This window comes from Rattus norvegicus, chromosome 18 (assembly GCF_021556685.1).
Source record: "Rattus norvegicus strain SHRSP/BbbUtx chromosome 18, alternate assembly SHRSP_T2T, whole genome shotgun sequence".
In the NCBI taxonomy this organism is placed as follows: domain Eukaryota; kingdom Metazoa; phylum Chordata; class Mammalia; order Rodentia; family Muridae; genus Rattus; species Rattus norvegicus.
Genome location: NC_141551.1, coordinates 502,155 through 527,494, shown reverse-complemented (window position 1 = coordinate 527,494; position 25,340 = coordinate 502,155). Strand labels below are relative to the sequence as shown.

Sequence of the window (25,340 nt, the reverse complement as noted above, 5' to 3'; positions counted from 1 at the left end):
CAAGATTTGGATTTAAAACCAAATTTATGGTGATGATGGAGGACTTTAATAAGGACATAAATAATTCCCTTAAAGAAATATAACAGAAGTACAAAAATAGAAACCCTTAAGGAGGAAACACAAAAATTCCATAAAAATGGCAATTTGACAAAAGCAATCTACAGATTCAATGCAATCCCTGTCAAAATTCCACGTGATTTCCTCATACAGTTAGAAATAGCTATTTGCAAATTACTTTGGAAAACAAAAACCCAGGGTAGCGAAAAATATACTCAACAATAAAAGAACTTCTTGGGGAATCACCATCTCTGACCTCAAGCAGTATTATAGAGCAATAGTATTAAAAAATTATATGGTATTGGTACAAAGACAGGCAAGTAGATCAGTGGAATAGAATTAAGACCCAGAAATGAATCCACACACCTATGGTCATTTGATCTTGGACAAAGGAGGTAAAACACTCCAATGGAAAAAGATAGCATTTTCAAAAAATGGTTCTGGTTCAGCTGGAGGTCAGCATGAAGAAAAACACAATTTGACCATTCTTATCACTCTGTACAGAACTTATGTCCAAGTAGACAATTACCTCCAAATCAAACCAGATACACTTAAACTAATAGAAGAAAAAGTAGGGAAGATTCACGATCACGTGGACACTTTGGAAAATTTCATGAAAAAAACACAAATGACTTATGCTCTAAGATCAATAATTGACAAATGAGACCTAATAAAACTGCAAAGCTTCTGAAAGGCAAAGGACATTGTCATTAGTACAAAAGAGCAACCAACAAATTGGGAAAAGAAAACCTACATCAGAGGGAGTGCTAATATCAAAAAATAGACTCTAGAGAGGCAAATAACAGTATTAAGAAATGGGGTAAGGATCTAACAAAAGAATTCTCAGCTAAGGAATATCCAATGGCTGAGAAATACCTAAAGAAATGCAAACAAACAAACAAATAAAAACAAACAAACCAAAAATGTGAAATTCCAACTCACACCAGTGAAAATGGCTAAGATTAAAAACTCAGATGACAACAGATGTTGGTGAGGATGTGGAGAAAGAGGAACACTCCTCCATTGTTGGTGGGATTGCAAACTGGTACAACCACTCTGGAAATCAGTCTGGAGGTTCCTCAGAAAATTTCATATTGCAATACCTGAGGACCCAGCTATACCTCTGTGGGCATAAACCCATAAGATGCACAAACATATAACAAAGACACATGCTCCACTATGTTTATAGTAGCCTTATTTATAAGAGCCAGAAGCTGGAAATAAAACAGATGCCCTTCAACAGAGGAATGGACACAGAAAATGTCATATATCTACACATTGGAGTACTAATCACCTATCAAAAACAATGACTTCATGAAATTCATAGGCAAATGGAATGAACTAGAAAATATCATCCTGAGTGAAGTAACCAAATTCCAGAAAAACACACAAGGTATGCACTCACTTATAAGTGGGTATTAGCCCAAATGCTCTAATCACCCAAGGTACAATACCCAGACCACATTAAGCTCATGAAGAAGGATGTCCAAAGTGCAGATGCTTCACTCCTTCTTAAAAGGGGGAACAAAAATATTCATAAAGGGGAAGTGGGGGCAAAGTTTGGAACAACGAGTGAAGGAATAGCCATTCAAAGTCTGCCACACATATGCCCCATATATGTACAGTCACCAAGACTAGGAAAAATTGATGAAGCTAAGAAAAGCATGCTGACAGGAACCAAATATGAATGTCTCCTGAGAGACACAGCTAGATCATGTCAAATACAGACATGAAAGGTAGCAGCAAACCACTGAACTGTGAACAGGACACATGTAGGAGGAATTAGAGAAGGGATTGAAAGAGCTAAAGGGGACTGCCACACCACAAGAAAGGAATGCCAACCAGGGAGTAAATTACTACCTAAGGACTATATACATGGAATGACCAATGGCTCCAACTAAATATGTAGCAGAGAAAGGCCTTGTTGGGCAACAATGGAAGAATAATCCCTTGGTCTTATCAAGGTTATATCCCCAACTTATGGAAATGTCAACGGGTCAATAAGAGGTGGTGGATTGGAAGGGGAACAATCTTATAGAAGATGGGGAGAGGGATGGGGTAGGGGGCTTACGTCCTGGAAACCAGGAAAAGGAATGACATTTGAAATGTAAATAAAAAAATATCCAAGAAAAAATGAAGAAAAAACACAGCTGAAAAAAAAAAGAATTGACAAATGGAACCTAAGAAAACTGCAAAGCTTTCATAAGGCAACAAACACTATCATTAGATGAAAATGGCAAGGAACAGATTGGGAAAAGATCTTTCCCAATCCTCCATCTGTTAGAGATGCAAGAACTTAGACTCTAGAGAGACAAATAACTCTATAGAAAACTGGAGTACAGAGCTAAACAATGAATTCTTACCTGAGGAATATAGAATGGCTGAGAAGTAACTAAAGAAATGGTCAACATACTTACTCATCAGGAAAATGCAAATCAAAACAACCCTGAGATTCCACCTCACACCAGTCAGAATGGCTAAGATCAAAAACACAAGTGAAAACAAATGCTGATGAGGACATGGAGACCCATCATTTTTCTGCATGCAAGAAATACACCTCAGAGAGAAAGACAGACACTATTCTCAGAGTAAATGGCTGGAAAATAATTTTCCAAGCAAAAGGCCCAGAGAAACAAGCTGTAGTTGCCATTCTAATATCAAATACAATTGACGTTCAACCAAAAGTCATAAAAAAGATAAGGAAGGACACTTCATATCCATTAAAGGAAAAATCCACCAAGATGAACTCTCATTCCTAAATATCTATGCTCTGATTGCAAGAGTACCTACATTTATAAAAGAAACCTTAGTAAAGCTCAAAAAACACATTGCCTCTCAGACGATAATATTAGGAGATTTCAACACCCCATTCTCATCAATGGACAAATCATAAAAACAGAAAAAAAATTCAGAGACATAGAGAAACTAACAATAGTTATGAAACAAATGGTTTTAACAGATATTTATAGAACATTCCATCCTAAATCAAAAGGATATACCTTCTTCTCAGTACCTCATGGAACCTTCTCCAAAATTGACGATATAATTGGTCAAAAAACAGGCCTCAACAGATACAGGAACATAGAAATAATCCTGTGCATCCTATCAGATCACCACGAACTAAGACTGGTCTTTAATAACAACAATAATGACAGAAAGCCCACATATACATGGAAGTTTAACAATGCTCTACTCAATGACAACTTGGTCAAGGAAGAAACAAATGAAGAAATTAAAAACTTCTTAGAACTTAATGAAAATGAAGATACAACATTCCCAAACTTATAGGACACAATGAAAGCAGTACTAAGAGGAAAATTCATAGCTCTGAGTGCCTACAAAAAGAAACAGGAGAAAATATATATCAGCAGCTTGGCAGCACACCTACAAGATCTAGAACAAAAAGAAATAAATAAACCCAAGAGGAGTAGAAGGCAGGAAAAAAATCAAACTGAGGGATGAAATCAACCAAGTAGAAACAAAAAGGACTATACAAAGAATCAAAAAAAGCAAGAGCTGGTTCTTTGAGAAAATAAACAAGATAGATAAACCCTTAGCCAGATTAACCAGAGGTTACAGAGAATGTATCCAAATTAACAAAATCAGAAATAACAACAGAATCTGAAGAAATTTTTAAAAAATCATCAGATCCTATTACAAAAGCCTATATTCAATAAAACTTGAAAATATGGAGGAAATGGACAATTTCCTAGACAGATACCAGGTACCAAAGTTAAATCAGGAACAGATAAACCATTTAAACAACCCCATAACTCCTACAGAAATAGAAGCAGTCATTAAAGGACTCTCAACCAAAAAGAGCCCAGGTCCAGACGGGTTCAGTGCAGAATTCTATCAGACCTTCATAGAAGACCACATATGAATACTGTCCAAACTATTCCACAAAATAAAAACAGACAGAACACTACCAAATTCCTTCCATGAAGCTAGAATTACTGTTACTCTAAAACCAAAGCCCCAACAAAAAAGAGAACTTCAGACCAATTTCATTTATTAATATTGATGCAAAAATACTCATTAAAATTTTTGCAAACCGAATCCAAGAACACATCAATATGATCATCCATCATGATCAAGTAGGATTCATCCCAGGGATGCAGGAATGTTTAATATACAAAAATCCATCAGTGTAATCCTCTATATAAACAAACTCAAAGATAAGAATCACATGATCATTTCATTAGATGCCGAGAATGCATTTGACAAAAATTTAACACCCCTTCATGATAAAATCCCTGGAAAGATCAAGAATTCAAGGTCCATATCTAAACGTATTAAAAGCAATATATGGAAACAAGTAGCTAACATCAAACTAAGTGGCAAGAAACTTGAAGCAATCACACTGAAATCAGGGACTAGACTGGGCTGCCCACTCTCTCCCTACCTGTTGAATATAGTACTTGAATCCTAGACAGAGCAATCAGACAGCAAAATGAGGTTAACGGGATACAAGTTGGGAGGGAAAAAAATCAAAATGTCACGGTTTGCAGATGACATGATAGTGCACTTAAGTGATCCCAAAAGATCCACCAGAGAACTACTAAGCCTAATAAAATGACTTCAGCAAAATGACTGGGTATAAAATTACCTAAAAACAAATCAGTAGCCTTCCTTTCCTGAAAAGATAAACAGCCTGAAAAAGAAATTTGGGGAATGATTCCCTTCACAAAAGTTACAAATAACATAAAATACCTCAGTGTGACTCTAACCAAGCAAGTTAAAGATCTGTATGACAAGTACTTGAAATCTCTGAAGAAAGAAATTGAAGATACCAGCAGATGGAAAGAGCTCCCATACTCGTGGATTGGCCAGATAGATGTAGTAAAAATGGCCATTTTGCCAAAAGCAACCTACAGATTCAATGCAATCCCCATCAAAATCCCAATTCAATTCTTCAGAGAGTTAGAAAGAGCAATTTGTAAATTCATCTAAAATAACAAAAAACCCAGGAGAGCAAAAACTATCCTCAACAATAAAAGAACTTCTGGGGGACTCACCATCCCTTACCTCAAGCAATATTACAGAGAAATGGTGATAAAAACTGTATGGTATTCAAACAGAGACAGGCAGATAGATCACTGGGACAGAATTGAAGACCAAGATTTTAACCCACACTCCTATGGTCACTTGATCTTCGTCAAAGGAGCTAAATTATCCAGCGCAAAAGGATAGCATTTTCAACAAATGGTCCTAGTTCAAATGGAGGTCAGCATGCAGCGGAATACAAATCGATGCATTCTTAATGGCCGTGCATAAAACTTAAGTGTAAGTCAATCAAGGACTTCAACTTGAAACCAGATATGCTAAAACTCGTAGAAAAAAATGAAGAAAAGCCTGGATTGCATGGGCACTGGGGAAGATTTCCTGAACAGAGCACCAATGGCTTATGCTCTAAGATCAAAAATCAACAAATGGGACCTCATAAAACTGCAAAGCTTGTATAAGGCAAAGGACACTCCCTTTAGGACAAATCAGTAATCAACAGATTGAAAAAAGGTCTTTACCCACATAGACAAATGGAAGAGAATTGAAAACCCAGAAATGAACCCACACACCTATGGGTACTTGATTTTTGACAAAGGAGCCTAAACAATCCAATGGAAAAAAGATAGCATATTCAGTAAATGGTGCTGGTTCAACTGGAGGTTGACATGTAGGAGAATGCAGATCGATCCATGCTTATCACCCTGTACAAAGCTTAAGTCCAAGTGGATCAAGGACCTCCACATCAAACCAGATACACTCAAACTAATAGAAGAAAAACTAGGGCAGCACCTCAAACACATGGGCACTGCAAAAAATTTCCTACACAAAACACCAATGGCTTCTGCTCTAAAATCAAGAATCGACAAATGGGATCTCATAAAACGGCAAAGCTTCTGTAAGGAAAGGACACTGTGGTTAGGACAAAACGACAACCAACAGATTGGGAAAAGATCTTTACCAATCCTACAACAGATAGAGGCCTTATATCCAAAATATACAAAGAACTCAAGAAGTTAGAATGCAGGGAGACAAATAACCCTATTAAAAAATGGGTTTCAGAGCTAAACAAAGAATTCACACCTGAGGAATGCCAAATGGCTGAGAAACACCTAAAGAAATGTTCAACATCTTTAGTCATAAGGGAAATGCAAATCAAAAAAAAAAAACCACTGAGATTTCACCTCACACCAGTGAGAATGGCTAAGATCAAAAACTCAGTTGACAGCAAATGCTGGCCAGGATGTGGAGAAAGAGGAACACTCCTCCATTGTTGGTGGGATTGCAGACTGGTACAACCATTCTGGAAATCAGTCTGGAGGTTCCTCAGAAAATTGTACATTGAACTGCCTGAGGATCCAGCTATACCTCTCTTGGGCATATACCCAAAAGATGCCCCAACATATAAAAAAGACATGTGCTCCACTATGTTCATCGCAGCCTTATTTATAATAGCCAGAAGCTGGAAAGAACCCAGATGCCCTTCAGCAGAGGAATGGATACAGAAAATGTGGTACATCTACACAATGGAATATTACTCAGCTATCAAAAACAATGACTTTATGAAATTTGTAGGCAAATGGTTGGAACTGGAAAATATCATCCTGAGTGAGGTAACCCAATCACAGAAAAACACAATGGTATGTACTCATTGATAAGTGGCTATTAGCCCAAATCCTTGAATTACTCTATATGCCTAGAACACATGAAACTCAAGACAAATGATCAAAATGTGAATGCTTCACTCCTTCTTTAAAAGGGGAACAAGAATACCCTTGGAAGGGAATAGAGAGCAAAGATTAAAACAGAGACCGAAGTAACACCCATTCAGAGTGTGCACCACATGTGGCCAATACATATACAGCCACCAAACTAGATAAGATGGATGAAGCAAAGAAGTGATGGCTTACAGGAACTGGATGTAGATCTCTCCTGAGAGAGCAAATGCCAGCAGCAAACAACTGAACTGAGAACGGGACCCCCATTGAAGGAATCAGAGAAAGAACTGGAAGAGCTTTAAGGGGCTTGAGACCCCATATGAACAACAATGCCAAGCAACCAGAGCTCCCAGGGACTAAGCCACTACCTAAAGACTATTCATGGACTGACCCTGGACTCTGACCTCATAGGTAGCATTGAATATGCTAGTAAGATCACCAGTGTAAGGGGAAGCCCTGGGTCCTGCTAAGACTGAACCCGCAGTGAAAGTGATTGGTTTGGGGAGGGCGGCAATGGGGGAGGATGGGGAGGGGAACGCCCATAAAGAAGGGGAGTGGGAGGGGTTGGGGGATGTTGGCCCTTAAACCGGGAAAGGGAATAACACTCAAATGTAAATAAGAAATACTCAAGTGAATAAAAAAAATGTAAATAAGAAATATCCAATATAATAAAGATGGAAAAACAAAAAAAAAAAAAAAGAAAAAAGTTCTTTACCGATCCCACATAAGAGAGAGGGCTAATATCTAATATATACAAAGAAATCAAGAAGGTAGACCACAGAGGCAGATAACCCTTATTAAAAATATCAAGTAGGACTCATCACAGGGATACAAGGATGGTTCAATACACAAATATCCATGAACCTAATCTACTGTAGAAACAATCTCAAAGAAAAAATATAATCATCTATAGATGCTGAGAAAGCATTTAAAGGTCTCAACATCCCTTCATGATAAAAGTCTTGGAAGATCAGGAATTCAACGCCCACAACTAAACATAGTAAAAGCAATATACAACAAACCCTTAGCGCCCATCAAATAAAAGTACAGAAATTTGAAGCAATCCCACTAAATTCAGGGAATAGACAAGACTGCCCACTCTCTCCCGATCTATTCAGGATAGTACTTGAAGCCCTAAAGAACAAAAATAGGTCAAAGGGATACAAATTGGAAAGGAAGAAATCAAAATATCACTATTTGCAGATGATATTTTAGTAAAATTAAGTGGCCCAAAGGTTCCACCAGAGAACAGTTAAACCTGATGAACAAAGACATCAAAGGGGTTGGATTAACAAAATAATGGAAAGAAAACAATAGGCTGTCTCTACTCAAAAGATAAAAAGGCTGAGAACGAAATTAGTGAAACAACACCCTTTACAATAGTTACAAATAATATGAAATAACTTGGTGTGACTTTAACCAAGCAAGTGAATGATCTGTATGACAAGAACTTCACTTCTCTGAGGAAAGAAATGGAAGAAGATCTCAGAAGATAGAAAGATCTCCTTTGCTCATGGATTGCCAAGATGGATATATTAAAATGGCCATTTTGTCAAAAGCAATATAAAGAATAAATGCAATCGCATCAAAATCCCGACTCAATTCTTCATAGACTTATAAAGAGCAATTTGCAAATTCATTTGGAATAAACAAAAAGCCAGGATAGCAAAAAATATTTTAACAACAACAACAACAACAACAACAACAACAAACTTCTGAGAAAAACCACCATACCTGACCTCCAGCTATATTCCAGGGCAATTGTGATCAAACAAACAAACAAACAATGAACAAACCAACATGGTATTGGTAGAGAGACAGACTAGTTGAGGAACAGAATAGATCAGTAGACCCAGAAATGAACCCACATACCTATTGTCACTTGATCACAGGAGCAAAAACCAGCAAATGGAAAAAATACACTGTTCTCAACAAATGGTGCTGGTTCAACAGGAGGTCAGCATGGAACAGAATGCAAATCATTCCATTCTTACTGCCTTGTACAAGGCTCAAATCCAAGTGACTTAAGGACCTCTCATAAAACCAGATACACTGCAACTAACAGAAAACAAAGTGGTAAGAAGCCTTAATCACAGGGGAACAGGGGAAAGTTTTCTGAACAGAATACCAATGGCCTATGCTCTAAGATCAAGAATTGACAAATGTGACCAAATAAAAGTGCATAGCTTCTGAAAGGCAAAGGACACTGTCAATAGGACAAAGCTGCAACCAACAGATTGTAGCTTTACTAAGATGCATAGTACTAATGAGTACCCAGTTATGAGGCACCTTGCCATATACCCAAACTATGCTCCAACATATAACAAGAACACATACACGACTATGTTCATAGTGGCCTTATGTAATATACCCAGAAATTGGAAACAATGCGGATGTCCTTTGACAGACGACTGGATACATAAAATGTGGTACATTTACACAATGGAGTACTACTCAACTATTAAAAACAATGACTTCGTGTAATTCATAAGCAATGAATGGAACTAGAAAATATGATCATGATTGAAGTAACACAATCACAAAAAAAGTCACATGGTATATACTCACTGATTCGTGGATATTAGCCGACAGGCTGGGAATACCCAAAATACAAATTACAGACCACATGAAGCTCAAGATGAAGGAAGACCTAACTGTGGATGCTTCAAGCCTGTCAAGAATGGGGAACAAAATACCCATAGGAAGAAATATGGAAACAAAATGTGGATTAGAGACTGAAGGAAAGGCCATCTAGAGACTGCCCCACCTGGGGATGTATCCCATATACAGTCACCAAAACCAGACACTATTGCTGATGCCAAGAACTACATGCTGACAGGAGCCTGATATAACTGTCACCTGAGAGGCTCTACCCAAGCCTTACAAATACGGAGATGATTAGTCGTATCTAACCATTGCACTAAGAATGGGGTCCCCAATGGTGTAGGTGGATAAAGGACTGAAGGAGCTGAAGGAGTTTAAAATCCCATAGGAAGAACAACAATATCAAACAACCAGATACCCCAGAGTTCCCAGGGACTAGACCACCATCTCAAGAGTATAAAGGGATAGATCTATGTCTCCAGCACATATGTAACAGAGGATGGACTTGTCAGGCATCAATGAGAAGAGAGGCCTTTGGTCCTGTGAAGTCTCAATGACCCAGTGTAGGGGAATGCCATGGCAGGGAGGAGGAATAGCTTGGTTGGGTAGAGGTACACCCACATAGAATCAGGAGGACGGGAGTTGGGATAGGGGATACCAAGAATGGTATAACATTTGAAATGTAAATAAAGACCTATCCAATCAAAGAAAAAAAAGTGAATGTGTGAGTCACAGTGCATTCAAATATAAATGTTACTAAATGCTTATTCTAAGGACATATAAGAATGAAGAATCCTTATATAAAATGTAAAACCAAGATAAAGGTACTTAACATGTTAACTGTAAAGAAGATACTAATCAATCTGTAACAATTTAAGACACCTAATGATTAATGTAAGTCAGACCAAAACACTAAGTAGAGTTTTACAAATCCCTTAAGTAGAAATTACGAAAAAAATATTTCTCACCTGCAGAAACCAGGTTGTTATAATTCTCCAACATGACATCTCTGTACAAAGTCCGCTGAGCAGAATCCAGACATTCCCACTCCTCCCTAGAGAACTCTATAGCCACATCCATAAAAGTCAATAGACACTGAAATTAAAATTAACAGTATCCCATTGTATCCATTACCCAAGTTCTATATTTTACCCAAGGAAAGATTCATTAATTATGGAACTTGGTCTGGTATAAATAACTAGTATACATTTTTGATAAATTGTGCTCTGAATGAAAGAATGCTGTGCAAAGAATCTTTGCAAAGATTCAATATGCTATCAGTTCTCAACCTGTGGGTGGTGACCCCTTTGGAAATGAAACTGCATGACCCTCTAGTATATCTAATGGTAGTTGCCTATGGTACCAGAAAACAGAGGTATTTACGTTCTGCCTCATACACTAGAAAAATTGCAATTATGAAGTAGCAATAAAAATAAAATTATAGTTGGGATCACCATGACTTGAGGAACCCTAATAAAAGGTTGCAGCAGTAGGAAAGCAGAGAATTACTGCCTTGGGACTGAGATGCAACATTCATGAAACATGAGCCTTTATCTCAGGTAAATAATGACACAAGCGACTCTGTAGAATTATACATTCCCCTTTGCCATCATGTACATTCAGCTTTGTTAGCAGAAGCTTCACAAGATTTTCAGAATACATTTCCATATATATATTGAAAAATAAGTAGTCTGCAATAAGTAAAAACCTGTCTTTAGCACACCATTGACATAAGTTTTGAAAACTTAATTCTGAGAGTCATATGAAAAAATAGTGCTCTAAATGTGAGTCAGCATAGGAAAGTTTGGAAGTTTTGGCAATGAAGATTCTGTAAGAATACTCAACCTTTCCCATCATCATGCATACATTTACCTGACAAGAAGCCATCTTTCCTTTCTCCTTCAGAAGGGAATATCTCACAGAAGTTCACATTTCACATTCCACAAAGTCACTCTGTACTTAGAGAGAGCAGGTCCTCCTGTTCCTTGTAAAACTGAAGAGCAGAAAGCAGGAATCAAAACTAACCACACACTGTGACTCGTCTCAGAGAAGAGATGGGAAAAATGATTTCTATAGGCAGAAATAAAACAAAAGATTTTCTTGATCTGAATTTAGGTGCTGTTTTTCTAGAAAATGGTGTATTCTCTACTGACTTGGAAATGCGGCTGCAGTGACCTGCTATAAACCTAATTCGGCCAGATCAGAGTTGTAAATGCAGGCTGAGCAGAGCCGTCAGCTGAAGTAGATGGTCACCTTTTCTTTCCGTCATATTTATCTCAGATGGTTATTCAAAATCAAGTGGAGGCATCTCTTTTCAATAATTGCCAGAATCTGTGAGGTGTCCACAGCTGAAGGTATTTTTCATGCTGGGTATGCATTAGAGTTTCCTGAGGCTGAGAAAAGCAAGTCAGTCAGTGCCTATCTCACCAGTCTGAAAAGAGATAGTACTTTTGGAGTTTATGTCCTCTTCTAAGAGGCCAAGATGTTGTTGTTTTAAAGGAAGACACATGCTTGTATTTTCGCACCAATTTCCTTTTAGCAGTGACATCTCTTGTTTTGGATTAATAATTAAGTACTCATATATTCATACCTCAATACCTCTTGTTTAATACCTTCAGCTGTCACAGAAGGCAGCTGAACTTCATGCTCCTACAATATCTTCCCTGGTGGCACTTTTGGCTGATAAGAAGCTGAAAATACAGTTATATTAAAGATGGCTTTACCAACCAAGGGCATTTTATTTCTACAAAAAATATACTAGACAACACAAGGAGACATGTTTTTCTCTGCTGGAAAACTCACCCTAATGGATTAACAACAGACACTAGAGGAAATGCTAATAGAAACACAAATTGTGCCTCAAGGTTCTGTGAAATTTTCTATATATTTCTTTATTTCTTTTTCCTCTATCATTCTCATATTATTTTAATACTTTACACCTATATACCATGTATTTGAAGATTCAGATGTTTCAGGAATGCAAGATGTAGAACTAGTCCAAGAGGAGATTTCCAGTTTTATTGTGTACCTGTAAATTAGTACAATCTAGTAGTTAGAACTATACTAGAAATTCTTAGGCAAATGGATGGACCAAGAAAGTATCATCCTGAGTGAGGTACCCCAGTCACAATACAACACACACGGTATGGAATCACTGATAACTGGATATTAGCCCCAAATCTCAGAATGCCTAAAATACAATTCACAGGCTAAATGAAGCTCAAGATAAGGATGCTTGCAGCGAAACATCAGACTGAGCACACAGACCCCACTGGAGGAGATAGAGAAAGGACTGAAGGAGCTGAAGGGGTTTCTAAAACCATAGGAAGAAAAACAAGATCAACTAACCAGACACCCCAGAGCTCATGGGGACTAAACCACCAACCAAAGAGTGCACATGCAGAGACCCCTGGCTCCAGACACATATGTAGCAGATGAAATCATTGTCTGGCATAAATAGGAGGAGAAGCACATCTTCCTGAGAAGACTCCCTTCCTCAGTATAGGGGAATGCCAGTTGAGTTGGTAATGGGTGGGTTGAAGTGGGATCTTCTTCATAGAAGCAGGGAGAGGGTGGAAGAGGGATGAGAGAAGGGGGATAATATTTGAAATCTAAATTCGTAAAATATCTGATTTTAAAAATATAAAGAAAAATGCTGTACCTAAGAATATCTAGATGCATGGCACAATATCGCCAGATGAAAATACACTGCCCAAGAAGCTTTCAGTTCTAGGAAGATGGAAGTTGCTATCTCTTAAAATGTATTGTATAGTATTGTAAACTTTCTAAAATAGAAACACATTGGTTTAATAATTGAACACTATCTTTGTATGCTCTTGCCTCCAATAAATACTCAGCTCTGATTCTGCATGTTTTTTTTTCATTGATCAATTTTTTTTATTAACTTGAGTATTTCTTTTTTTTTTTATTAACTTGAGTATTTCTTATATACATTTCGAGTGTTATTCCCTTTCCCGGTTTCCGGGCAAACATCCCCCTCCCCCCTCCCCTTCCTTATGGGTGTTCCCCTCCCAACCCTCCCCCCATTGCCGCCCTCCCCCCATAGACTAGTTCACTGGGGGTTCAGTCTTCGCAGGACCCAGGGCTTCCCCTTCCACTGGTGCTCTTACTAGGATATTCATTGCTACCTATGGGGTCAGAGTCCAGGGTCAGTCCATGTATAGTCTTTAGGTAGTGGCTTAGTCCCTGGAAGCTCTGGTTGCATGGCATTTTTGTACTTTTGGGGTCTCGAGCCCCTTCAGCTCTTCCAGTTCTTTCTCTGATTCCTTCAATAGGGGACCTATTCTCAGTTCAGTGGTTTGCTGCTGGCATTCGCCTCTATATTTGCTGTATTCTGGCTGTGTCTCTCAGGAGCGATCTACATCCGGCTCCTGTCGGTCTGCACTTCTTTGCTTCATCCATCTTGTCTAATTGGGTGGCTGTATATGTATGGGCCACATGTGGGGCAGGCTCTGAATGGGTGTTCCTTCAGTCTCTGTTTTAATCTTTGCCTCTCCCTTCCCTGCCAAGGGTATTCTTTTTCCTCATTTAAAGAAGGAGTGAAGCATTCACATTTTGATCATCCGTCTTGAGTTTCGTTTGTTCTAGGGATCTAGGGTAATTCAAGCATTTGGGCTAATAGCCACTTATCAATGAGTGCATACCATGTATGTCTTTCTGTGATTGGGTTAGCTCACTCAGGATGATATTTTCCAGTTCCAACCATTTGCCTACGAGTTTCATAAACTCCTTGTTTTTGATAGCTGAGTAATATTCCATTGTGTAGATGTACCACATTTTCTGTATCCATTCCTCTGTTGAAGGGCATCTGGGTTCTTTCCATTTTCTGGCTATTATAAATAAGGCTGCGATGAACATAGTGGAGCACGTGTCTCTTTTATTTTATTTTTTTTTTTTTTGAGTTTGTCAAAGCCTTTATTCAGAATGCAGGGTTTTCTTAGTGTCTTCGTATCCACACCGGTGAGAAATCCATTGCAGTCAGTGCAATACAAGCTTTAGTATGAATCCCCAGATTCCTTATGAATCCCCAGAGCAGCCACATAAGAGAGCTTTATAAATATGGTAAGTGTGGGAAAGCCTTCAGTCAGCACTGATATTTTTAGAACACAGTTGCTGAATTGGGTTGATTCTGTGGACTTGTAGCCTTTGGATGTGAGGGGCTTCAGTAAAGAAACTGCCAACATGACTGCTCCATGATATGGTTAAGATTTTTACTGAGAGAGAGAGAGAGAGAGAGAGAGAGAGAGAGAGAGAGAGAGAGAGAGAGAGAGAGAGAGAGACCTGGAAGAATCCGGAGCAGAGAAAGAACTAGACTTAACGCAGCAGCAGACTGGACATTCCAGGGCTGTCTGTGAGAGAAGTAGCCAGAGAGCATAATGACTATTATTAAACACAGAGAGCATAATGACTATTATTAGAAGGTGAGTACCTGGGAGAGGGTAAGCCTGTGAGCTGTATGGGGTTTGGGGTAGAGGAGGAGGTGAGAAGGGCAGGATGCTAGCCTGGACTTTGAAATGTGTAACAGCCTGGATGTCAGCATGGGCTTTGTCATGCTGAGAAGCGCCACAGGTAGCCCTGTGCCTCTTCTGCTGGGAGAAAAGGGAAATGACTCCTTTTGGCAAGTGGGAGTCAGTTTCACAGGTTCCTGAGGAATATTGGCATTTATCTAATTATCTGAACTCCTATAGTACAGTTTAAGCTCATTTCTGAATACTTCGACTGCCTGTGTGACCTGACAGTCCTCTAAATAGGGCCATCTTGAAAAATAAGATTTTTGAGTGGTCTATTTTGTTCTAATTTTTTCCATTAATTTATTTATTCACTTACATCCTGATCACAGCCCCACCCCCTCATCCCTGCCCCCATTTCACCCCTCCTACATCCCCCTTCTCCCTGGTACATCAAGTCACTGTTGGAGAAGGCACAAATTCTCCCACTGATGCTAGACAATGTAGCCCAGTTAGGGAAACAGGACACACAGGCAGATAACAGAACCAGGGACAGCCCCTTTCCCACTCCATTGGAGGACCCGCTTGAAGACCAAGCTGCACATCTACTATGTGCATGTATATTGGGGCCTAGGTTCCAGCCCATGTATGCTCTTTGGTTGATGGTTCAGACTCTGGGAACCTCCAAGGTCTAGGTTAGTTGACTCTGTTGGTCTTCTTCTGGAATTCCTAATCCTTCCAGTTCCTCAGTCCTTCCCCCAGCTCTTCCATAAGACTCCCTGAGGTCCATCTAATGTTTGGCTATCAGTCTCTGCATCTGTCTGACTCAGCTGCTGGGTGAAGCCTTCTGGAGAACAGTTATGCTAGGCTTCTGTCTGCAAGCATAACAGAGAATCATTAATAGTGTCAGGGGTCAGCTTACCATTTTTTTTGTTGCTGTTGTTGTTGTTGTTGGTTGTTTGCTTTGGAAAGGATTGTCTTCAAAAAACCAGATATTTGCAGATATTTGTGTCTTTTGGATCTTCTTTCTCTGGATCTTTTTTTTTTTTTTTTTTTTTTTTTGGGAATATGCAGCTTTTAATTCCTTCAATTGTTTAAAAGGTATAGCTTGATTAATTCAAACAAGACTGCCCTCAAATACAGGGCACTGTAAATGAAATCTTTATATATCCTCTTCTTTCTCTAGAACACTCTGCAATTCTGCCTGCAATGTAGATATACTTTTTTTTTTTTAATATTTCTTTTTTTTTTTTATTAACTTGAGTATTTCTTATATACATTTCGAGTGTTATTCCCTTTCCCGGTTTCCGGGCAAACATCCCCCTCCCCCCTCCCCTTCCTTATGGGTGTTCCCCTCCCAACCCTCCCCCCATTGCCGCCCTCCCCCCATAGACTAGTTCATTGTGGGTTCAGTCTTAGCAGGACCCAGGGCTTCCCCTTCCACTGGTGCTCTTACTAGGATATTCATTGCTACCTATGGGGTCAGAGTCCAGGGTCAGTCCATGTATAGTCTTTAGGTAGTGGCTTAGTCCCTGGAAGCTCTGGTTGCTTGGCATTGTTGTACTTTTGGGGTCTCGAGCCCCTTCAAGCTCTTCCAGTTCTTTCTCTGATTCCTTCAATAGGGGACCTATTCTCAGTTCAGTGGTTTGCTGCTGGCATTCGCCTCTATATTTGCTGTATTCTGGCTGTGTCTCTCAGGAGCGATCTACATCCGGCTCCTGTCGGTCTGCACTTCTTTGCTTCATCCATCTTGTCTAATTGGGTGGCTGTATATGTATGGGCCACATGTGGGGCAGGCTCTGAATGGGTGTTCCTTCAGTCTCTGTTTTAATCTTTGCCTCTCCCTTCCCTGCCAAGGGTATTCTTTTTCCTCATTTAAAGAAGGAGTGAAGCATTCACATTTTGATCATCCGTCTTGAGTTTCGTTTGTTCTAGGGATCTAGGGTAATTCAAGCATTTGGGCTAATAGCCACTTATCAATGAGTGCATACCATGTATGTCTTTCTGTGATTGGGTTAGCTCACTCAGGATGATATTTTCCAGTTCCAACCATTTGCCTACGAATTTCATAAACTAGTTGTTTTTGATAGCTGAGTAATATTCCATTGTGTAGATGTACCACATTTTCTGTATCCATTCCTCTGTTGAAGGGCATCTGGGTTCTTTCCAGCTTCTGGCTATTATAAATAAGGCTGCGATGAACATAGTGGAGCACGTGTCTCTTTTATATGTTGAGGCATCTTTTGGGTATATGCCCAAGAGAGGTATAGCTGGATCATCAGGCAGTTCAATGTCCAATTTTCTGAGGAACCTCCAGACTGATTTCCAGAATGGTTTTACCAGTCTGCAATCCCACCAACAATGGAGGAGTGTTCCTCTTTCTCCACATCCTCGCCAGCATCTGCTGTCACCTGAGTTTTTGATCTTAGCCAATCGCACTGGTGTGAGGTGAAATCTCAGGGTTGTTTTGATTTGCATTTCCCTTATGACTAAAGATGTTGAACATTTCTTTAGGTGTTTCTCAGCCATTCGACATTCCTCAGCTGTGAATTCTTTGTTTAGCTCTGAACCCCATTTTTTAATAGGGTTATTTGTTTCCCTGTGGTCTGCCTTCTTGAGTTCTTTGTATATTTTGGAAATAAGGCCTCTATCTGTTGTAGGATTGGTAAAGATCTTTTCCCAATCTGTTGGTTGCCGTTTTGTCCTAACCACAGTGTCCTTTGCCTTACAGAAGCTTTGCAGTTTTATGAGATCCCATTTGTCGATTCTTGATCTTAGAGCATAAGCCATTGGTGTTTTGTTCAGGAAATTTTTTCCAGTGCCCATGTGTTCCAGATGCTTCCCTAGTTTTTCTTCTATTAGTTTGAGTGTGTCTGGTTTGATGTGGAGGTCCTTGATCCACTTGGACTTAAGCTTTGTACAGGGTGATAAGGATGGATCGATCTGCATTCTTCTACATGTTGCCCTCCAGTTGAACCAGCACCATTTGCTGAAAATACTATCTTTTTTCCATTGGATGGTTTTGGCTCCTTTGTCAAAAATCAAGTGACTATAGGTGTGTGGGTTCATTTCTGGGTCTTCAATTCTATTCCATTGGTCTATCTGTCTGTCTCTGTACCAATACCATGCAGTTTTTATCACTATTGCTCTGTAATACTGCTTGAGTTCAGGGATAGTGATTCCCCCTGAAGTCCTTTTATTGTTGAGGATAGCTTTAGCTATCCTGGGTTTTTTGTTATTCCAGATGAATTTGCAAATTGTTCTGTCTAACTCTTTGAAGAATTGGATTGGTATTTTGATGGGGATTGCATTGAATCTGTAGATTGCTTTTGGTAAAATGGCCATTTTTACCATATTAATCCTGCCAATCCATGAGCATGGGAGATCTTTCCATCTTCTGAGGTCTTCTTCAATTTCTTTCCTCAGTGTCTTGAAGTTCTTATTGTACAGATCTTTTACTTGCTTGGTTAAAGTCACACCGAGGTACTTTATATTATTTGGGTCTATTATGAAGGGTGTCGTTTCCCTAATTTCTTTCTCGGCTTGTTTCTCTTTTGTATAGAGGAAGGCAACTGATTTATTTGAGTTAATTTTATACCCAGCCACTTTGCTGAAGTTGTTTATCAGCTTTAGTAGTTCTCTGGTGGAACTTTTGGGATCACTTAAATATACTATCATGTCATCTGCAAATAGTGATATTTTGACCTCTTCTTTTCCGATCTGTATCCCTTTGATCTCCTTTTGTTGTCTGATTGCTCTGGCTAGAACTTCAAGAACTATATTGAATAAGTAGGGAGAGAGTGGGCAGCCTTGTCTAGTCCCTGATTTTAGTGGGATTGCTTCAAGTTTCTCTCCATTTAGTTTAATGTTAGCAACTGGTTTGCTGTATATGGCTTTTACTATGTTTAGGTATGGGCCTTGAATTCCTATTCTTTCCAGGACTTTTATCATGTAGGGGTGTTGAATTTTGTCAAATGCTTTCTCAGCATCTAATGAAATGATCATGTGGTTCTGTTCTTTCAGTTTGTTTATATAATGGATCACGTTGATGGTTTTCCGTATATTAAACCATCCCTGCATGCCTGGGATGAAGCCTACTTGATCATGGTGGATGATTGTTTTGATGTGCTCTTGAATTCGGTTTGCCAGAATTTTATTGAGTATTTTTGCGTCGATATTCATAAGGGAAATTGGTCTGAAGTTCTCTTTCTTTGTTGTGTCTTTGTGTGGTTTAGGTATAAGAGTAATTGTGGCTTCGTAGAAGGAATTCGGTAGGGCTCCATCTGTTTCAATTTTGTGGAATAGTTTGGATAATATTGGTATGAGGTCTTCTATGAAGGTTTGATAGAATTCTGCACTAAACCCGTCTGGACCTGGGCTCTTTTTGGTTGGGAGACCTTTAATGACTGCTTCTATTTCCTTAGGAGTTATGGGGTTGTTTAACTGGTTTATCTGTTCCTGATTTAACTTCGATACCTGGTATCTGTCTAGGAAATTGTCCATTTCCTGAAGATTTTCAAATTTTGTTGAATATAGGTTTTTATAGTAAGATCTGATGATTTTTTGAATTTCCTCCGAATCTGTAGTTATGTCTCCCTTTTCATTTCTGATTTTGTTAATTTGGACACACTCTCTGTGTCCTCTCGTTAGTCTGGCTAAGGGTTTATCTATCTTGTTGATTTTCTCAAAGAACCAACTTTTGGTTCTGTTGATTCTTTCTATGGTCCTTTTTGTTTCTACTTGGTTGATTTCAGCTCTGAGTTTGATTATTTCCTGCCTTCTACTCCTCCTGGGTGTATTTGCTTCTTTTTGTTCTAGAGCTTTTAGGTGTGCTGTCAAGCTGCTGACATATGCTCTTTCCTGTTTCTTTCTGCAGGCACTCAGCGCTATGAGTTTTCCTCTTAGCACAGCTTTCATTGTGTCCCATAAGTTTGAGTATGTTGTATCTTCATTTTCATTAAATTCTAAAAAGTTTTTAATTTCTTTCTTTATTTCTTCCTTGACCAGGTTATCATTGAGTAGAGCATTGTTCAATTTCCACGTATATGTGGGCATTCTTCCCTTATTGTTATTGAAGACCAGTTTTAGGCCGTGGTGGTCCGATAGCACGCATGGGATTATTTCTATCTTTCTGTACCTGTTGAGGCCCGTTTTTTGACCAATTATATGGTCAATTTTGGAGAAAGTACCATGAGGAGCTGAGAAGAAGGTATATCCTTTTGCTTTAGGATAGAATGTTCTATAAATATCCGTTAAGTCCATTTGGCTCATGACTTCTCTTAGTCTGTCTACATCACTGTTTAATTTCTGTTTCCATGATCTGTCCATTGATGAGAGTGGGGTGTTGAAATCTCCCACTATTATTGTGTGAGGTGCAATGTGTGTTTTGAGCTTTAGTAAGGTTTCTTTTACATATGTAGGTGCCCTTGTATTTGGGGCATAGATATTTAGGATTGAGAGTTCATCTTGGTTGATTTTTCCTTTGATGAATATGAAGTGTCCTTCCTTATCTTTTTTGATGACTTTTAGTTGGAAATTGATTTTATTTGATATTAGAATGGCTACTCCAGCTTGCTTCTTCTGACCATTTGCTTGGAAAGTTGTTTTCCAGCCTTTCACTCTGAGGTAGTGTCTGTCTTTGTCTCTGAGGTGTGTTTCCTGTAGGCAGCAGAATGCAGGGTCCTCGTTGCGTATCCAGTTTGTTAATCTATGTCTTTTTATTGGGGAGTTGAGGCCATTGATATTGAGAGATATTAAGGAATAGTGATTATTGCTTCCCGTTATATTCATATTTGATGTGAGGTTATGTTTGTGAGCTTTCATTCTCTTTGTTTTGTTGCCAAGACGATTAGTTTCTTGCTTCTTCTAGGGTATAGCTTGCCTCCTTATGTTGGGCTTTACCATTTATTATCCTTTGTAGTGCTGGATTTGTAGAAAGATATTGTGTAAATTTGGTTTTGTCATGGAATATCTTGGTTTCTCCATCAATGTTAATTGAGAGTTTTGCTGGATACAGTAATCTGGGCTGGCATTTGTGTTCTCTTAGGGTCTGTATAACATCAGTCCAGGATCTTCTGGCCTTCATAGTTTCTGGCGAGAAGTCTGGTGTGATTCTGATAGGTCTCCCTTTATATGTTACTTGACCTTTTTCCCTTACTGCTTTTAATATTCTTTCTTTATTTTGTGCGTTTGGTGTTTTGACAATTATGTGACGGGAGGTGTTTCTTTTCTGGTCCAATCTATTTGGAGTTCTGTAGGCTTCCTGTATGTCTATGGGTATCTCTCTTTTTAGGTTAGGGAAGTTTTCTTCTATGATTTTGTTGAAGATATTTACTAGTCCTTTGAGCTGGGAGTCTTCACTCTCTTCTATACCTATTATCCTTAGGTTTGATCTTCTCATTGGGTCCTGGATTTCCTGTATGTTTTGGACCAGTAGCTTTTTCCGCTTTACATTATCTTTGACAGTTGAGTCAATGATTTCTATGGAATCTTCTGCTCCTGAGATTCTCTCTTCCATCTCTTGTATTCTGTTTGTGAAGGTTGTATCTACAGCTCCTTGTCTCTTCTTTTGGTTTTCTATATCCAGGGTTGTTTCCATGTGTTCTTTCTTGATTGCTTCTATTTCCATTTTTAATTCCTTCAACTGTTTGATTGTGTTTTCCTGGAATTCTTTCAGGGATTTTTGCGATTCCTCTCTGTAGGCTTTTACTTGTTTATTAATGTTTTCCTGTGCTTCCCTAAGTGTGTTCAGGTCTTTCCTGAAGTCCTCCAGCATCATGATCAAATATGATTTTGAAACTAGATCTTGCTTTTCTGGTGTGTTTGGATATTCCATGTTTGTTTTGGTGGGAGAATTGGGCTCCGATGATGGCATGTAGTCTTGGTTTCTGTTGCTTGGGTTCCTGCGCTTGCCTCTTGCCATCAGATTATCTCTAGTGTTACTTTTTTCTGCTATTTCTGACAGTGGCTAGACTGTCCTATAAGCCTGTGTGTCAGGAGTGCTGTATACCTGTTTTCCTCTCTTTCAGTCAGTTATGGGGACAGAGTGTTCTGCTTTCGGGCGTGTAGTTTTTCCTCTCTACAGGTCTTCAGCTGTTCCTGTGGGCCTGTGTCTTGAGTTCACCAGGCAGCTTTCTTGCAGCAGAAAATTTGGTCTTACCTGTGGTCCCGAGGCTCAGGTTTGCTCGTGGGGTGCTGTCCAGGGGCTCTCTGCAGCGGCAGCAACCAGGAAGACCTGTGCCGCCCCTTCCGGGAGCTTCAGTGCACCAGGGTTCCAGATGGTCTTTGGCTTTTTCCTCTGGCGTCCGAGATGTGTGTGCAGGGAGCAGTCTCTTCTGGTTTCCCAGGCCTGTCTGCCTCTCTGAAGGTTTAGCTCTCCCTCCCACGGGATTTGGGTGCAGAGAACTGTTTATCCGGTCTGTTTCTTTCAGGTTCCGGCGGTGTCTCAGGCACAGGGGTCCTGCTGCTCCTGGGCCCTCCCCCACGGGAGCCCAGAGGCCTTATACAGTTTCCTCTTGGGCCAGGGATGTGGGCAGGGGTGAGCAGTGTTGGTGGTCTCTTCCGCTCTGCAGCCTCAGGAGTGCCCACCTGACCAGGCGGTTGGGTCTCTCTCTCACCGGGTCTGGGAGCAGAGAGCTGCTGCGGGCCGGGATCCGCGGGTGTGGGACTTCCGGTAAACACAGAACGTGCCCGGTTCTAAAGAAATTCTGCTTCCGTGTGTCCCAAGCTCACCAGGCAGCTTTCTTGCAGCAGAAAATTTGGTCTTACCTGTGGTCCCGAGGCTCAAGTTCGCTCGTGGGGTGCTGCCCAGGGGCTCTCTGCAGCGGCAGCAACCAGGAAGACCTGTGCCGCCCCTTCCGGGAGCTTCAGTGCACCAGGGTTCCAGATGGTCTTTGGCTTTTTCCTCTGGCGTCCGAGATGTGTGTGCAGGGAGCAGTCTCTTCTGGTTTCCCAGGCCTGTCTGCCTCTCTGAAGGTTTAGCTCTCCCTCCCACGGGATTTGGGTGCAGAGAACTGTTTATCCGGTCTGTTTCTTTCAGGTTCCGGCGGTGTCTCAGGCACAGGGGTCCTGCTGCTCCTGGGCCCTCCCCCACGGGAGCCCAGAGGCCTTATACAGTTTCCTCTTGGGCCAGGGATGTGGGCAGGGGTGAGCAGTGTTGGTGGTCTCTTCCGCTCTGCAGCCTCAGGAGTGCCCACCTGACCAGGCGGTTGGGTCTCTCTCTCACCGGGTCTGGGAGCAGAGAGCTGCTGCGGGCCGGGATCCGCGGGTGTGGGACTTCCACGTGTCTCTTTTATATGTTGAGGCATCTTTTGGGTATATTCCCAAGAGAGGTATAGCTGGATCCTCAGGCAGTTCAATGTCCAATTTTCTGAGGAACCTCCAGACTGATTTCCAGAATGGTTTTACCAGTCTGCAATCCCACCAACAATGGAGGAGTGTTCCTCTTTCTCCACATCCTCACCAGCATCTGCTGTCACCTGAGTTTTTGATCTTAGCCAATCGCACTGGTGTGAGGTGAAATCTCAGGGTTGTTTTGATTTGCATTTCCCTTATGACTAAAGATGTTGAACATTTCTTTAGGTGTTTCTCAGCCATTCGGCATTCCTCAGCTGTGAATTCTTTGTTTAGCTCTGAACCCCATTTTTTAATAGGGTTATTTGTTTCCCTGCGGTGTAACTTCTTGAGTTCTTTGTATATTTTGGATATAAGGCCTCTATCTGTTGTAGGATTGGTAAAGATCTTTTCCCAATCTGTTGGTTGCCGTTTGGTCCTAACCACAGTGTCCTTTGCCTTACAGAAGCTTTGCAGTTTTATGAGATCCCATTTGTCGATTCTTGATCTTAGAGCATAAGCCATTGGTGTTTTGTTCAGGAAATTTTTTCCAGTGCCCATGTGTTCCAGATGCTTCCCTAGTTTTTCTTCTATTAGTTTGAGTGTGTCTGGTTTGATGTGGAGGTCCTTGATCCACTTGGACTTAAGCTTTGTACAGGGTGATAAGCATGGATCGATCTGCATTCTTCTACATGTTGCCCTCCAGTTGAACCAGCACCATTTGCTGAAAATGCTATCTTTTTTCCATTGGATGGTTTTGGCTCCTTTGTCAAAAATCAAGTGACCATAGGTGTGTGGGTTCATTTCAGGGTCTTCAATTCTATTCCATTGGTCTATCTGTCTGTCTCTGTACCAATACCATGCAGTTTTTATCACTATTGCTCTGTAATACTGCTTGAGTTCAGGGATAGTGATTCCCCCTGAAGTCCTTTTATTGTTGAGGATAGCTTTAGCTATCCTGGGTTTTTTGTTATTCCAGATGAATTTGCAAATTGTTCTGTCTAACTCTTTGAAGAATTGGATTGGTATTTTGATGGGGATTGCATTGAATCTGTAGATTGCTTTTGGTAAAATGGCCATTTTTACTATATTAATCCTGCCAATCCATGAGCATGGGAGATCTTTCCATCTTCTCAGGTCTTCTTCAATTTCTTTCCTCAGTGTCTTGAAGTTCTTATTGTACAGAACTTTTACTTGCTTGGTTAAAGTCACACCGAGGTACTTTATATTATTTGGGTCTATTATGAAGGGTGTCGTTACCCTAATTTCTTTCTCGGCTTGTTTCTCTTTTGTATAGAGGAAGGCAACTGATTTATTTGAGTTAATTTTATACCCAGCTACTTTGCTGAAGTTGTTTATCAGCTTTAGTAGTTCTCTGGTGGAACTTTTGGGATCACTTAAATATACTATCATGTCATCTGCAAATAGTGATATTTTGACCTCTTCTTTTCCGATCTGTATCCCTTTGATCTCCTTTTGTTGTCTGATTGCTCTGGCTAGAACTTCAAGAACTATATTGAATAAGTAGGGAGAGAGGGGCAGCCTTGTCTAGTCCCTGATTTTAGTGGGATTGCTTCAAGTTTCTCTACATTTAGTTTAATGTTAGCAACTGGTTTTCTGTATATGGCTTTTACTATGTTTAGGTATGGGCCTTGAATTCCTATTCTTTCCAGGACTTTTATCATGAAGGGGTGTTGAATTTTGTCAAATGCTTTCTCAGCATCTAATGAAATGATCATGTGGTTCTGTTCTTTCAGATTGTTTATATAATGGATCACGTTGATAGTTTTCCGTATATTAAACCATCCCTGCATGCCTGGGATGAAGCCTACTTGATCATGGTGGATGATTGTTTTGATGTGCTCTTGAATTCGGTTTGCCAGAATTTTATTGAGTATTTTTGCGTCGATATTCATAAGGGAAATTGGTCTGAAGTTCTCTTTCTTTGTTGTGTCTTTGTGTGGTTTAGGTATAAGAGTAATTGTGGCTTCGTAGAAGGAATTCGGTAGGGCTCCATCTGTTTCAATTTTGTGGAATAGTTTGGATAATATTGGTATGAGGTCTTCTATGAAGGTTTGATAGAATTCTGCACTAAGCCCATCTGGAACTGGGCTCTTTTTGGTTGGGAGACCTTTAATGACTGCTTCTATTTCCTTAG

The 25,340-nt window shown here is 39.9% G+C and overlaps 1 protein-coding gene across 1 annotated transcript in view; it reads right to left on the bottom strand.

Annotated features, from left to right (window-relative positions):
• LOC147999636 (uncharacterized) overlaps positions 1-11,270 on the bottom strand; it is a 43,364-nt gene extending 32,094 nt beyond the window's left edge. Inside the window, 2 exon segments of the mRNA XM_087593645.1 lie at positions 10,352-10,478; positions 11,256-11,270. Coding sequence (XP_087449771.1) covers positions 10,352-10,478; positions 11,256-11,270 — 142 coding nt within the window.
• Positions 11,271-25,340: the final 14,070 nt, after the last annotated feature.